The sequence below is a fragment of the Lates calcarifer genome, linkage group LG19 (genome assembly GCF_001640805.2).
Source record: "Lates calcarifer isolate ASB-BC8 linkage group LG19, TLL_Latcal_v3, whole genome shotgun sequence".
Lineage (NCBI taxonomy): Eukaryota > Metazoa > Chordata > Actinopteri > Centropomidae > Lates > Lates calcarifer.
This window is the reverse complement of record NC_066851.1, coordinates 6,278,899-6,294,674: the sequence shown is the minus strand read 5'-3', so window position 1 is coordinate 6,294,674 and position 15,776 is coordinate 6,278,899. Positions and strand designations below refer to the sequence as shown.

The window sequence follows — 15,776 nt, the reverse complement described above, 5'->3', positions numbered from 1 at the left end:
TCTTGCAACCAAGAGGTTGCAAGAACCTCTTTCTGCTATACATTCTTCCCTTCTTGCCTACTTGCTTTCTTTTGTCATCCTTTCTTCATTTTTTCTTTTCCCATCCTCTGATTGAAAGAGCCATAAAAATCTTTATATTCTGTTTGTCTCCTTCAATTCCTCCTCCCTTCCTTGCTTCCTTGCTGCCTTTTACCACTCATCCTTCCCTTCGGAATCATCCTTACTGCTGTTGTAGTTTGCCTTGTATGACTTGCCGGCGTTTAAAACCCCATAGACTACTTACAACAATAACACAGTTACGTTAGGCCCACGATGTTTATAGTGCCATAAAATCAGAATTGGAACATTACAGCATGATAAAGGCAGAGGTTTTTTCACGCCTTAAGCACAGCTGAGCTAGGTGTTATACCTGGGCCTCAGGGACCATTGGCAAGGATAAACTACTTCCTGCTAGTGTGTGAGAGAGAGAGAGTGGGGATGGGAGTAGACCTTTCTTTTTTAAAAGCCTGGATTCATCCCCAACCCCCTGTTGTGTTGCCTCATAAAAAAGCTTGCCACACAATTTGCTTGATGTGTAGTTTTTTTGGCAAATGGCAACCAGCCCCTGTAGCTCGATGGGTCTGCTGGAGTGGAAAACAACCGCTGAAAGAACATAGAAGGAAAAAAGAACAAAACAAAACAACAGGCAGAGCAGATGAGGACTAGGAGAGAGGGAGAATTGGATTTTGTGTGTGTGTTCCCAAGTAACTTAGTAAATGTCAAAGTGGAGTTTGTGTCCTATGAAAGACAATTCAGCAGATACTGTATTTTGAAGCCTGAACATCTGCAGGCCTGTATTGGATGAACTACATCTATATAAACTTTAAATTAACCATTTGTTTATGGCCTCTGTTTATGTATATTTTTGTATTATTTCTGATCTTATTGTAATTATTGTATTCAGTGCTAGCCTTGTAAGACAGCCTTAAGAGTGTGTCACCTTGCATTTTCAATATTCAATGAGCAGGTGACAAATTAAACCTCTGAAAAATTATAGGTCATGTAGCTTTTGTGAATTTGTGGGTTTTACATTGGGGGAGTTTACATTTTATTAAGTATTTCATGAGCTGATTCCATGATTCTTAGATGCAAAATGTTAGAATTTGACCTTTAAGAACCACAAGAATCACGCATTAACAGTGGCTTCAGCTTTTCCTCTTCAGAATATTATGTGTAGCAGTGTGGATGAGACCTTGAAACTATTTACAGTAGTGGTTCCCAACCTGGGCGGTCAGGACTCTCACAAGGGGACACAATATGAACATAAATGGCTGAGGGAAATTACATTTTGCTACTGCTTTGCTTTTAGAAAAAAAAAAGGTTTGCTTGAAACTAAAATGTCCAAATAAAGGTATAACCCAACCCCAATGCTGGTGACTAATTAATGGCTTATAATTTACCCATTAAAACACATGACTACATACTATTATCATGTATACTTTACTCAAAAGCTCTTTATTTCTTTCTCTGATCATCGTCGTTTAATCTATTCTTCGACTAAACAAAAGATATGCTCATCTTATAATTTGGGAATTCATTCTTTCTATACTTCTAGAAATGGCTTGCAATTATCCAAACTCTTAATTAAGGGCAGTAATTGCCTCTACGTCTGAATAAGAGCTCATTCTACTTTGTGGCCATTTTATAGATGTCGACATCAATGCTGGCTGTTGAGTTTTACTATCATCATCGACACGGCTGTGAAATGTACAATAAAACCACTGAGGTGTAAAGGCCAAAGACTGAATGTGTCGTCTCTGCTGTGATAGGTCATGTGTAAAAGGTCAGCACATGATTTCATGGACATTCGCCTTACCTTGACCTGACCCTGAAATAAGGAGTTAACAGCTGAGGCTTAGATAAGGGCTGTGTGGATGACTCAGTTTTGTTCCTTATAGATTCCATTTAAGAAGGACAGGAAAAGAGATTTAAGAAGCTTTACAGGAAAAGAGAAAGAAACAGAAGACAAATGTTTTGGTAGCCATGTAATACAAGCTACATGTTGATAGCTTTTGCTAAAGCATCTATAGGTCCATACTCTGATTAAGATAAATTGAATAAAACGTTGTGTTCTCTGGATCAGTGCCTTGAAGAAACAACAAAATTAACTTAACTCATTTCAATTTTAGGTTGACTGAAAGTTTATCTTTTTAACTATCCCAAAGAAAAAAATCTGGCCACAAAGGACCATAGGGAGATGCAAAATGACTGAATAAATGAAAAAAATAGAAAAGTGGAGGGTATTTTACTTGTCTATGCCCAGGGACTTGTTGTCTCATGATCTGTCTATGCTTAGATGAAGATAAGATGTTGTCTCCCAACAGTAATACATTATAACAAATTTTACTGTCTAAGCAGACAAGAAAAAAAAAGTTATGAACTAGGGTACTTCTCTATAGAAAACAGATTGATTTAGCTGATGTTACATCAATAATATTCAATGTTAATCCAGAGATTTAAAATCTGTTGTATTTATGGAAAACAGCTGTAGAATTGGCCAGCTATGGTATCGATGACAAAACATGACAAGTCCTGTTATAACAATGGGTTGTTACATGACTGATTCAGGTGAGAAAGCAATAAGTTAACACTACAGTTGACAAGTCTGCACTGTAGCTGACTTGAAGGATGAGTTACTTCAGTGGCCCCAATATTGAAGGTCCAGATTCATATTAAAAAGGTGATATGATACTTTAAACAAGCTCAACTGGGATATTCTACAACTCCCAGGCTTATATGAACGCCTAGACCAGAAAACAGCCAAGGCTGCGTATTTATTGTTTCACAAACTCCCACCATTAACATTAACTACCTGAGTACAATAAACTTTAACTACCTGCAGCCTGTTAAGACACTGCAAATTGCAATTTTGATATAAAGATGAATTCTTCAGCCATGCTTCACTCTTTAATAGTAATTACACTTAAATACTCAGCATCACTTTAAGAAATTGATCCCCTCCATGTTAAATAATACCTGAGTGAGTTTGCAACTGTGAAGGGGTTTACTCTTGTGACTGACTGGGCAACAGGCCTGCCTCTGGAATAGAAATATAATACTTAAGCAGGATGACTGGCGTTAAAACACCGGTACTGTGTGCCTGTCTCAAGTGTCCTTGAGCAAGACACTGAATCCCTGTCAGCTCCAGGAGTGCTTCTCTGCAGCTGACCCTGACCTCCCTGTGGAAGGATCTGTGGGCGGGTTTTCCCTGCAGGGATCAATACAAAATCAAGTATCACACGATTACATTTCAGACATGCAGTGCGTTGCATGTCCATGAGGTCAACATAACCAGGGGGATACGCCTCTAAAAGCTTTAAACCATCGCTCACTTTTTCATCTGTTTATACAGAGAGCTGAATTCACAGTATGGAGGAAACATACAGAACCCCTCCTACACCCAACAACATTATGTTGAGCAGCTGGGGAGTAAAGTGCCGAAATGTCAATGTGCGGCAAATCAATAAGCTCTCATTGAACCTGAAAAGTAAGTGCTCTGTCTGTGACAATAGGACCAGTCTTCCCCTGTCTCTCACTCTCTCTCCCTCCTACTCTCGCCACAATTCCTCTCTGTCATCCCCCTATGCTTTCCACTTGTCTTTTCGCTTTCTCCCTCTTTTCCATTCTACCACCCCTCCGTCCCTCTTCTCTTTCTTCTCTGTGTTTGCGTAATGAAAAAGCAGAATCAATGAGATGCTGCTTTGTGCCAGCAGAGGTGTTGAATGGAAATCAATCTGCTATCTAAAGACAAGAGAACTGCAAAAACACAGAGACACACAAATGACTTCACCACTTAAAAAAAGGGGAAAACAGGAGAAATGGAGAGCCGGGGTGGGGGGGGCAGGAAGAAAGACTTTGAGTGACATGACAGAGCGAGGAACGACCAGGGTGGGTGGTGAAAGGCTCTCTAATCACTTCTCCTCCGTGCCCCCGCAGGAAGCTGTTTGTTTTTGTGGCTGTCATGCTCTCAAACTTAATACTTTCCAACAAGTATTTTATAGGCTTGGGCTGAGAGTATAAATGCAGCCTTTTGTAGGATGAAAATCCCACAAATACACAAAGGCTTTAGTGTGCTTTGTGAAAGGATGAGGGAGTAACAGAAAGAGATAGATAGATGTGATCTTGATGTGATGTGATCTATGATGCTATCTTTTAAAGACAGACAGCTGGAAATCCCATTGGCGTCGTCTCTCGATGGTGCGCCCTCTGAATGAGGTTAAGTGTCGATGAATTATGTACTGAGATTAGGAATAATATGAAAGGCAAATTCTTATATGAATGATCTCTGTTTGTTAATTATATATCGGTGTAGTAACAGAGATAAAGACTGTTAAGAGAACAAAGATCATAAATTCATAGCTTGTAGTAAAAAAAAACAAAAAAAAACAAACAAAAAAAACAATCTTCTGAGACGAATTTCATAACGACCTAGAGCGTTATCATCATTGTGACCCAGACGGTCAGTCCCAGTGCTCTCCTAGCCCTTGATGATGATGCGTACTGATAAAGTATGTATGGGGATTAGCAGCGATATGAAAGGCAGATAATGCTGACAGATTTCCCTGCGAAGGCTCTCTGTGTTTGTTCATTCCCCCCATTTCACCGGAGTAAATATTTGGCTCAAATAACAATCACTCCCAGCGAGATCGATCTAATCTTTGTAATCCTGAGCAAATGGCAAAAGTCAAGAAAGACTAGCAGAGGCTCTTCCTGTCAAGGCCGTCCTGGTGAGTCAGCAGGTGAGGGTGAGCTGCGTTGTCTTGCTGGGCTTGACTTGAAGATCATGAATTTTCTTATGTCTCTGTCTGCCATCCATGTTTCATCTCCCTGTTAGTCTATCATTGCATTGGTATGAATTACATATATCTGTGCTGTAATTAAATAAACAGTGACTTATAGTATGCTCGGATAACTACGTCCATAGTCTTCAACATTGCCACAATCCTGTTTTTGACAAGGAAACATCACTCATTCTGAATAATGCACATATCTGATCATTTAATAGCTTTTTAGCTTCTTTTACGTCTTTTACGTCTTTTACGTCTCTTATGTTATTAAGTCTGTTTCCTCTGTACATGCTGCATACATGCTGTATCTTTTTGTATCAAGAGCCTAAATTTCAGTTACACGATCAGAGGATTGTAGGATTCTTGTAGTTACTTTTTTGTGCCCTTGGAACAGTATGGACAGTATTCCTTTTGTGACACTCTTTGTAGCACCCCTAGGTGCTACAGGAGGTGCTATCTGTTGTGCTGTAAAACCCTAGTAGTGCCCTTGAGGCACCTTTGTATCAGACCTGTACTGGCCTCATAGCACCCTTGAAGCACCATTGTAGTGCCTCAATAGCACCCTTGTAGCACCCTAATAGTGCCCTTATGGCACCCATTGAGGACCCCTGTACAGTCCTCCTAGCACTACTGTAGAGTCCTTAGAGTGTTTGCCTAATTATCTTTCATTCTCAATTCTATCCAGTTTCATCTGTGTTCTGTTTCAATTTCCTGTGATCACATTTTCCGACAGGATCGTTACTGTTACATCTAATCTACTGTAATCTAATCTGACCAAGTCAGACTAATTGTCTACCTCCGCACCGTGTAAACTGTCTGACTGTGACGTAGTGATGCTGTCAGTCTTACCTGTACACTAGTGAGTCGTCCTGGCTCCCGTTGTACTGTATCTGGAACATCCTAATGCCTGGAATATTCCTCTGAAAGTTGAACTTGATCAGGGCTGTCGATGACGTAGCCTCAGCGGTGACCACCCTCTTGTCCACCCCGCCCTTCACATCACCAGTCACATTGCTTCCGTTGGCTCCGCCTCGGGTCGACGTGGAAATGTCTGATGATCCCGGGTCAGGTTCCTGGATGTTGTTGGTGTTGTTGGAGATGTGAGGGAGTTTAATAATAACCAGGTCTACTGTTTGGTGGGCTTCACCAGCGGGGTTGGAGGAGATACAAGTGAAGGAGCCAGTGTCTTTCACAGTACTGATGAGGATGTCCAGGGTCCCGTTGGTGTAGACCAACGTTCTGGAGGAGTTAGATACCAATTTGCCCTCCGGGGAGATCCAGTGGATGGCTGGCTCTGGGTCACCTCTTGCCTTACACCTTTAAGGAGTGAAAACCAGTAGAGTGGAACTTAATAGAGAGAAGACAGAATGGGGTTAACTGTACAGTAAAAGCAGAGCACTGCTTGATAGTGGTTTCTGGAATTGCTCCACTTTCACTTCCACTTAAAGTGTCTGAACAGTATTTACTGTACCATCAGCAGAGCACGTTATGTAATTCGTGTGAGTGCAGTTACATGTGGATCTAAAGAAATAGTAAAGAAACCACCATCACAAGTTTCCCGGAGCCTGAAATAATATTTACATTAGAGAATCCTTAACCACAGAATATTTTTCCAATTTTGCTAAAAGAAATAAATGGGTAATCGAAGTAGTTGCCAGTTAATTTTCTGAAGACCGGCCAATAGATTTACTGACTAATACTAGCACTTATTGTGCACTTGTGGTGCACGTCTTTACCTGATCTCCTTGCACTTTGTCTTGCTAAATAGATTTAGTGCTTAGTACTGGGGGCTTGGCATTCTCCCACACTTGTAAGTTGCTTTGGATAAAACTGTCTGCCAAATGAGTAAATGTAAATGTAATTGTTTCACCTTTTAACATGTCATTATGTAAGTACAATAAACCAACAAGCTACCTGTGTGGCTCATTCATAAACATTAATGTAGTTCAGTTATGATGCAACTACCGAAGTAGATTTTAAAGCCTTATGACAACTAAGACATGGATTCTGCAAAGAGGAACATGACTCATGTAAGTTAAATATACAGGAACAGAAGAAAAAAATGCAATGAATCGAAATAAAATAAGCGCTACAGAAAATATAGCAATTTTTCAGGGGACTCTGCTGCAGGGTCACAGTGTAGGCATTCTCTATGCATGGGTGACAGTGTCAGCCATGTATTTCAGAGGTATTACCTTTTACCCAGTTATGAGATGGTAAAATAAAGGTTGGGTAAACTAGCAGTCATTACCAGATGATAAGAATCTAATCATGTCCCCCAACATTTCCTTGGCTTCTTGCAGTTTTATGAATTAAGAAGGTTGCAACAAGAGATGAAAAATATTAGGTAAGCTGACCCCTGATAATCTCCACTTATACCTTCTACATGAAGCTGAAAACAAGACACAATAAAGGATAAAGAACAATGGCATCTCGCTGATTTCCTTTGCCCACTTTTTCTCATTTTCATCATATTTCCATATTTGAAAACATAACATCTATCATGATTGGATTCGTGCTACCAATATATATGCAAATGAAGTAGTCATCATCTCTCAGACCTGTTGTTGTCTTGATTTAGTTTTGTTCTCCTTAAATTTTTAGTGTAATGTCCCTGTCTTGTGCTTCATTGAACAGGCGGGTATTTCACATATTCCTGAGCAGCTTATAAACATAATGCACAACTACAGGAATTAAAAGAGAAAATGTGTGTGTGTGTCTGTGTGCAGAGTGGTTATAGGATAACAGAATGCCCTTTATTGTCATTATACTAAAAGTACGAGATTGGAGGAGATTGAGGAAACTTATTAAAACTGATATGTTTTCATACTAGTTCCATTCAAATAAGAGCTGAAATTGATACCTTAGCGCAACCCGCTGCCCTTCAAGCACCCTCATCTCATGGGAGTATCTGGTGATGAGGGGGGGCTCACACAAGAACTCTTCCTCAGGGATGGACCAGAAGTATCGACCGGAGAGGTGCTGGGGTGAAGCGCATGTCTCCAGGTCGTCCTCCCTGTTCAACCGTCTCAGCCACAGTAACTCACAGTTACAGTGGAGAGGGTTCCCACCGAATGACAGCGCGAAGGAAGAAGGGGTCAGGACCCCTGACGTGGCCAGGACCTGGTGGTGTAAAGCAATGATTGCAGTTTTAAATAATTTAGTAGTTGAGCAAAAGGTTATTTTCCAATAAAAGCCTGCTTAACATTTGAATCTGGAGCTGTCTAATTGAGCCGGTCTCCACTTGGTCAGTTGAGTGTATGACACCAGGACCTATTTCCAAGTAACAGATAAAGATAGGAATCTGTATGTTCCCAAGCACAGAACTGCTCTTTTCTCTGCCATGTAAATTAAGTGTCCAGTTGCATCTTTCCTGTACTGTAGATTGGTGTTTTTAATATAGTCTACCACTGTAAATGAACTGCTCTTGTGAAGAGAATATTAGAAACAGTTATGAAGAGATATGAAAAGTAAAATGAATCTTTTCCATCATCAGTTTAAAGCTTCTTTGACCAAACTGCTTGTTAGTTTGAGTTTTAATACCTGTGCTCGTTGAAAAAGAGGGTCCGGTGGTAGCTTTTGGAGTTTATTGGAGGTGACGTCCAGCCGGTTGAGTTTCTGCAGCAGCGAGAAGGTTCCCTCTGGAATGAAGTCCAGCATGTTGTGGTCTAAACTCAACGTATGGAGGCTGGTCATTTTCTGTTGGAATGGCAGAGAAAAACAGAGATTTGTATTATCCTTTTCCTTTACATAAGGGTGTTTTCTGATTTCAAGTAAACTGGAAAGGTTAAGGATATAGGAATATGGACAAAAAACTTAAAAAAAAAAAAACAGGACACAGAATCCTGCTCATTATAACTGTACATCATTCCTTGAGTTACAGCAGTGATAGAAATGTAGAAGCTGAATTAGAGCATTAACATGTGAAGTTGAACTGAAAACAACAAGGCCATTTTGTGGAGTAATTTTAGAACACAGTCACCTATTACTTAGTCTTTTTAAGATACCAGAACATTTCAGGAAGCTGTTATATAGACGCTGCAACATTTTAATGATATTCAGATCACATAAAAATTGCCTGTTGATTGACAAAAAGCACTAATAACATTGTAAATGTCCGCAGTGAAAATGTATAGATATTAAAAAATCTCAAGTGAGACAATCAATGGCAATAGCACATCAGTTTATTGAATTGTCTACTAATGGCATCTGTTCCGTCCAAAAGCCCCAAAGATTTAGACTTTTTTATTTTATATCAAAGAAATGGCCCAAAAGGTTTTATTGCTTTTTTATTGTGCTTGGGACTGGCTCTTTTTAAGGGCCCCCAGCCAAACAGGTCTGAAAGGCTGCTGCTGTTGCAGTTTAAAGAGATCCTGACCTGAATGGCCTCCCATGGAATAGAGTCCAGGTTATTGTAACTGAGGTCCAATTCTTCCAGCGCCAGCAAGTCATTGAACGCTCCCTGGTGGATCATCACCAGCTGGTTGTTGTTCAGAATCAGGTGGTGGAGCTTGGACATCCCGCTGAATGTGTCGTTGCCTATCCTCGTCAGCCGGTTACTGTGAGAGATTGAAGAAATGAAAATCTTTTAATAACATGCAGATCTTAGTACAACATCTAAGATTTGTCAGTCTGTGTCAGGCCATACCTGTTGAGGTGTAGGGCTCTGAGGTTTTCCAGATCAGCAAAGGCATGAGGTGTGATGTAGGAGATGGTGTTTCTAGATAATGTTAGGTCTACAAGCCGTGTCATGTTTGCAAAATCTTTCCTCTTCACACTGTTGACACAGATAAGCACAGTTAAATTAGACAAGAGACACACACATTGTATATCCTCTATGACATTTCCTCCAGTACTAGATCTACTGTTATTCAAAGCAAGGTTTGAGTAAAACCAACAACTCCAATAAGATGGAATTTTGGTTAAGTAAACTGTCAGAGTCAATTTATAGATAAAAATGTCCCAACATTCCTTCAAATGGTGATGTTGCATATGTTTGTCAGGCTTTAAATAGTGTTCAAACACATAGTAGACTTAAAAGAGATTTTTTTATGGGGAAACTCTTTCAACATTTAAAAGAAAAATTCATTCTAAAACAGAGTTCACATACAGTATTCCTTTTATCCTGTGCAGCTCATTCAATATTTGTGAGCGTGAACAACCCTCTCCAAAGGCTACAAACCAGAGAAGCGAGGCACTAAACTGCAATGCCATCAGGAGACAGCCTTGAGCTGGTCCATTGACTATGAACCGAGTGTGACTTACTCTGGGGCCCTGGAAGAATGTTTTTTTTTTTTTTTCTAAACACCCAAATGAGTTGTATTTCATTCTGGTGCCAGAGGATAATGTGCTCGTATCCCCATAAAAAGCACCCTGGGTGATGCCGCCCTGTCCAAAAAACTCTGGGACTTATTCATCTTCTCCAGAGAAGCTCTGGGCTTTTCTGTCGCCTGATGACATCATAGATCAGTCTCTGCCTCCAGGTTTGAGGAAAAGCTGTTCATTCTCATACATTAAGACTGAACTATCCAAAAGCTGGTATACTTGGATCTTAAAATATGAACAGAGCGCTCAATATTGGTTGTTAATTCAGTATCAGTGAAGCTGTAATATCATATTAAAGCAGCTAGCTTTAGTTTAGTTTAGTTTAGTTTACTTACTGTCAGCAGAAACTAATTTAATTTATGTACCTAAAGTAGACACAAGTATTTGTTCTTTTTAACTTCTTTGAGAATAATTCACACAGATGTCAGAGCACAGTGAACACAATTTTTGAGAAGACAGGAAGAAGAACCAATTTTGTGGATATACAACAACAGAAAAATATGAGAAAAGCATGGAGAATGCTAAGAAATCCCTACTCCAGATAGCTGTAATAGAAGTATCTTAGTACCTATAGAGGCCATAGATGAAGAGGCAAAACTGCAACTTTTACTGTTTCATTAGTAACAGTATATTTAATAGTAATACAATGGTAATTTTCAGCTATGGTGGGTATTATGTAACTAATTGTAACAATAGCACTCCCAGCAGAAGTAATCATCATATTAGTAACTAGAACTAGGCCTATTAAGAGGGAATTTAGAAGTTGCGAGATAGCATTAGCATGTGGTCAGACTGAAAATAGCACTGAGTTTGAAGGCTTATCGCACTTGAACAGCATAAGATAAAATAACATCTGACTGTGTAAAAGTATAGTATATTATATAGTATACTTATGTATATTCTAAATATCATTTACCACAAAACCTAATCTTATAGATGGTCTTGCCACTAGGAGGTAGAGGGGGTCGTGTATCATCAACATGTATCAGAAGGTCCCCGCCTCCTCCAGTCTGAATATCAGGAGTATCCATAGATGAAATGCTGAACTTCAAATTGGCTCCAAAGTAGCACTGGTGTTTGTGTGTGTGTGTGTGTGTGTTAGACAAACACTATATGCTAATGGAGTGAATGTGACCTGTAATGTGGTCTTTAAGACTGAAAAAGTGCTGTATAAATGCAGTCCATGTGGCATTACTTGTCAACACAGCTTAGAAAGCTGCATTTTCACATGTTGAACGGAACTTTTGGAAAATCTGTTATTCATGGATGAAGCAACTTGTGAGGTATTGAGGAGCCTTGTTTTTTTTTAAGTTTTGTCATTTATCAGCCTCACATCAAGGCCAACTAGTGAGTTTGTTTTTATTTATCAAGCAGCTACTGAATTAAGTGTTCAGATGCCAAAGTGCCGCACATGGATTAATACTACCATGCTGTTTTTTTATGCTAAATGTCTGAGTGAACATCAACTCAGTAATAGAAACTGTAGAAGGGTAGTTGCTGGGTAGTAACAATGGAGGCAGTACCTGTAGAACTAGAGGTTCAAGAAATACTAGTGGTCCTGGTGGTATTATTGATGTGACTGTTACCTTGTGACAAAGTTGTCAGCCAGCCGTAGCTCCACTGTATGCCTATCAATGTTTGGTGGTACAAACAGTAGACCTTTCTTGGCACAGAGGGTTGCCAGGTTGGGCGACAGGATCTGACATACGCAGCGCTTCGGGCAGATCTGTGCCCTCACTGCCATGGCAACTGCCAGCATCACACACAGCAAAAGCCTCTCCATGGTTACCACCCCACCTGGACACAACACCTGAAAAATGAGACAGACAGGGACAAAGAGATAGAGAAATGGAGATGTTAATGACACTGGACTCTCTTTTCTACCAACTAAACTTAATGCCACTTTCAATTCAGAGAGCTGTATTGAAAGTTGAGTGTATATATATTATAGATAGGATGATAAATGCAGTATAGAGAAGGATGACTTGCACTTTGCACAGGCCTGTTGTCAGTGCACTGTGTTCACTTGCATCAAGCAGCACTTTAAATGTTTGTGCGTATCAATATAACTCCCTATTACACACTTATTACACTGGGCAACTCTAGTGGATATGACTCTGATTAGGATAAAAATATTTATGATCAGACTTGGCTAGATGAACCCGAAGGCATCACTACCAACTTTTAGGCATCGCTAATCAAACCAGAGGAGATGTTTATTAGAGTCATTCATTGCCCAGCAGTGTCGCTGTGAGTGCGCGCGCACACACACACACACACACACACACACACACACACACATACAATTCAGTCATCATTAGTAAGCAGCAGTGCTTGTAGTTAATTAGGAAAGGTTTAGAGAGAGAGACAGAGCAGGGCGATGCAGGGAAAGAGAAAATGCTCATTAATGACAACCTTGATTGGGGTTTGAAGGACATGGGAGAATCAGGATTAAAAGGATCACAGTGCAAAGACACACACACACACACACACACACACACACACAGAGTCTCTCACATATACGTGGTGAGGGTGAAACAGAAGGTGAGGTTTCACCTCAGTGAACCTTTTTCACACTTTATCATATAATAAAAAAAGACGTGAGCTGCAGATTGGTGAAAAGGAGAGAAAGTAAGACAGATGAAAAGTTGACAGATGCGGAATACTCTTCCAGTGCTACTAACTAAAAGCTTTATTAATGGGAATAAATCATTTATTAAAGCTTTACAGATTAGTTATAAGCCACTGTTATGCACATCTTTGAGTGGCCAAGTTGTGAATAACGCGTGCATGAGACTTGTCTTTTTAGCTCTTTAATTGATTAGTAGCAATGGGTTAATGTAAAAAAGAAGAAAGAGGATGAAAAACTTTTATTTTTTTATTTTATTTTATTTTTTAACAACTTAGTACAATGTTTAATACAAGACTTTAAAGTAAGAAACCCATGAGGCTTGACTAATGGATTACAACCATTTATAACCAAACCAGCCAAAGGTATTTTTTACAACCTGGCAACCCAAAACTTGTTCTGGATTATTCTGGTTCTAGGTGTCTAACTGATCTAGAGAACAGCAGTAAATGATTAATTAACCACTAATAAAACCATTAGTTGTAGCTTATAAGGAAAGTGATATCCCCCACTTCATTAGACTGCGACTGATATGTTCCAAGCTCATTCACGACAGTGATCACACAGGCAGAGGAGCAGTCAATCAGCAAGAGGGGAATAAAGGAATTATGAAATGCAGAAGTTTGGAGCACTTTAACAAAAAAAGACAAATGATAGAGCAGACTATATTTATTGAATTTCTTGAATTAAAGCAGGTGACACTAACTCAAGTGCACAGGTGTGTCTGTTATTCATGTTAATTGACAAAGTTGAGGCGCTAAAATCAAAATGCTTTTTTGTTCAATTCTGCCTCCATCTGTGGTGTGAATTCATTACGGCTGTGATTCTGTACTGCACTTCCCTGACGTGGACCGCCAGTGCGGCCTTGACTGGCGTCTGCCTCTGCTCCTGTTTACCTTACAGTTTGTTTATCTTTTCTGAACTGGAAACATGAACCTGACATTTTCTTTCCTCCTTGCCAGAGACACTTTCAATTTGAAAATTACCCAGCACCTACTTGCTGGTTTTGGTCTTTTTATGGAATTTATTTACAGTGAGAAAAATATAAAGTATCACAAGCCTTATCCTTTTAATGCTGACCCTTAAACTGCACACTAGCGAACCTGATCTAGACAAATACAGTAGCTGTCATGGCTGGGTGTCAGATGACTGAGCTTTGCAGCGTGGGACAGTTCAATGGTTGCTGGAATGAAAACCACAAAGAAGTGTTCAGAAATCAATTTAGTATCCATTTAAGTCAATGACATGTTATCCTGTTGCTATCTAATTTGAGTCAGCATGATTAAACTCTGCTGCAGGTTGTAACTACTCCATATTCATATTATATCAAATCGCTACCCAGGCTTGACTAAGAAACCATTCACCTCTCTGTGCTCTGGCTGTGCGGTCTGCTCTCTATACATCTCTTTCATTTCTCTGTGTAATTACTGAGCTGAAATCTGCTGCGATGTCGGAGGTCATACTATCCCTGTTTTTCTTTCCCTCTCTATTTGAGTGCAGAGAAAGAAGAGCAGAAAGACAGAGCGGCAGCTAAATAGAGCTGCCAGATGACTCATGTGCGCTCGCGCTACATGGAGAGAAAGAGAGAGAGAGAGAGCTCATGACCCTTGTGACACTAAAGCAGATATCAGCTCATTAATTAGACTGAGAAATGACTGTAATGAGAGCGAATGAGTGAGAGAGACAGAGAAATGGAAAAGAAACGGTGGAGAATTATCAGAGAGGGAGAGGGGAAAAAGAGAGAGATCAGAGAGCGAGCTAATTAAAATGAGTGCTGAGGTGTGAAAGGAAAAAGGGGGAGAGGGACGAATTTCATTTAGCGCGAGGAGACGAGGTAGGATAGATGATGCCGGCATCACGCTGTCATGCTTATATGTGATGCAAAAACCATATTTGACATTCACTATATGGGAAAGGACGTTTGGGCGATGTCACACGCACATATAGAAATGAAAATTACACCAGTACTGAGATCCGTTTCACACAAACTCCTCTCCACACACACACAAGTTACTGACTTGGTGTAGCTCTGGGTGACACGCAGGACCACTGGGATCAAATGGAATGGCGAATTAACCAAAGGGATTATGGGTAAGGAAGACAAATTAAGCTCTGTTTGTAGTGGTGTGTAAAATACGATTCTGTTTCACACATGTGCAAGCCTGCTTTTATCCACTTCTTTGAAAGCCTTCCATGCTGACACCCCAGTTCCCCTGAAGGTCTCCCATAAAGCCAGTCTCACCCCTGGCTCGCTCACTGATGAACTACCGGGCTCCTTGGACAACTCAAATGGATTCTCCACACGCTCCATATACTGAAACTGATCTTAGAGCTGCATTCAAATCCTAAGGGGGATAACCAGTGGAACGACTTGGCAGTTAAAAGCGACGGATTGGGAGTATTCACGTATTCAAACTCTTTTGAAGCTGCAAAGAAGCTTTGATTGAAGATTTCTGTCGACTTGTTGCTCCTGATCAGCTTTTCTACACTTAATGCACATCCAGTTAGACAGTGATACATTTGAAGCCATGTGTTTTTATAGCAAACCATACAGTTTATTTTTAGGATAAAGGATTATATATATATATATATGTGTGTGTGTGTGTGTGTGTGTGTGTGTGTGTGTGTAATTTGAATTAAAGCTACTGTATCTGACAACTTATTTATACTGCAGACTGTAAGGGGACAGAGTTATTATTGTATAGTTGCTCTACATAGTTGCTCTACAATATAGGATTGGAACGGCAAGTAATCTATATTATAAAACTTAAGACCTGGCGTCCACATGCGTGGACATCACATTTTGGGTTATATTACCACAGTAGTTACTTCTGCTTAACTGGGGCCCTGTGACTACGTGTGTAGACACTTATACTACCATCTAGTGGTGTCAGAAGAGTACGATACACTACAGAAAAAATTCAAAATGGCGGAGAACAGAAGAGAAAGTTCGGTCGGCTGCTCCAAACCCAAAGCTCGACAAGGTAAGAAGTCCA

The 15,776-nt window shown here is 40.0% G+C and overlaps 1 protein-coding gene across 2 annotated transcripts in view; it reads right to left on the bottom strand.

The window, feature by feature from the left end:
• The window catches only part of lrfn5a (leucine rich repeat and fibronectin type III domain containing 5a), a 113,322-nt gene that overhangs the window by 11,112 nt on the left and 86,434 nt on the right, over positions 1-15,776 (bottom strand). For both annotated transcript variants that reach the window (XM_018674816.2, XM_051078192.1), the window contains 6 exons: positions 11,738-11,961; positions 9,475-9,603; positions 9,205-9,385; positions 8,370-8,525; positions 7,690-7,949; positions 5,676-6,143 (listed from right to left, as the gene is read on the bottom strand). In XM_018674816.2, coding sequence (XP_018530332.1) covers positions 5,676-6,143; positions 7,690-7,949; positions 8,370-8,525; positions 9,205-9,385; positions 9,475-9,603; positions 11,738-11,934 — 1,391 coding nt within the window. In that variant the 5' untranslated portion in view covers positions 11,935-11,961. The remainder of the gene's footprint in view (positions 1-5,675; positions 6,144-7,689; positions 7,950-8,369; positions 8,526-9,204; positions 9,386-9,474; positions 9,604-11,737; positions 11,962-15,776) is intronic.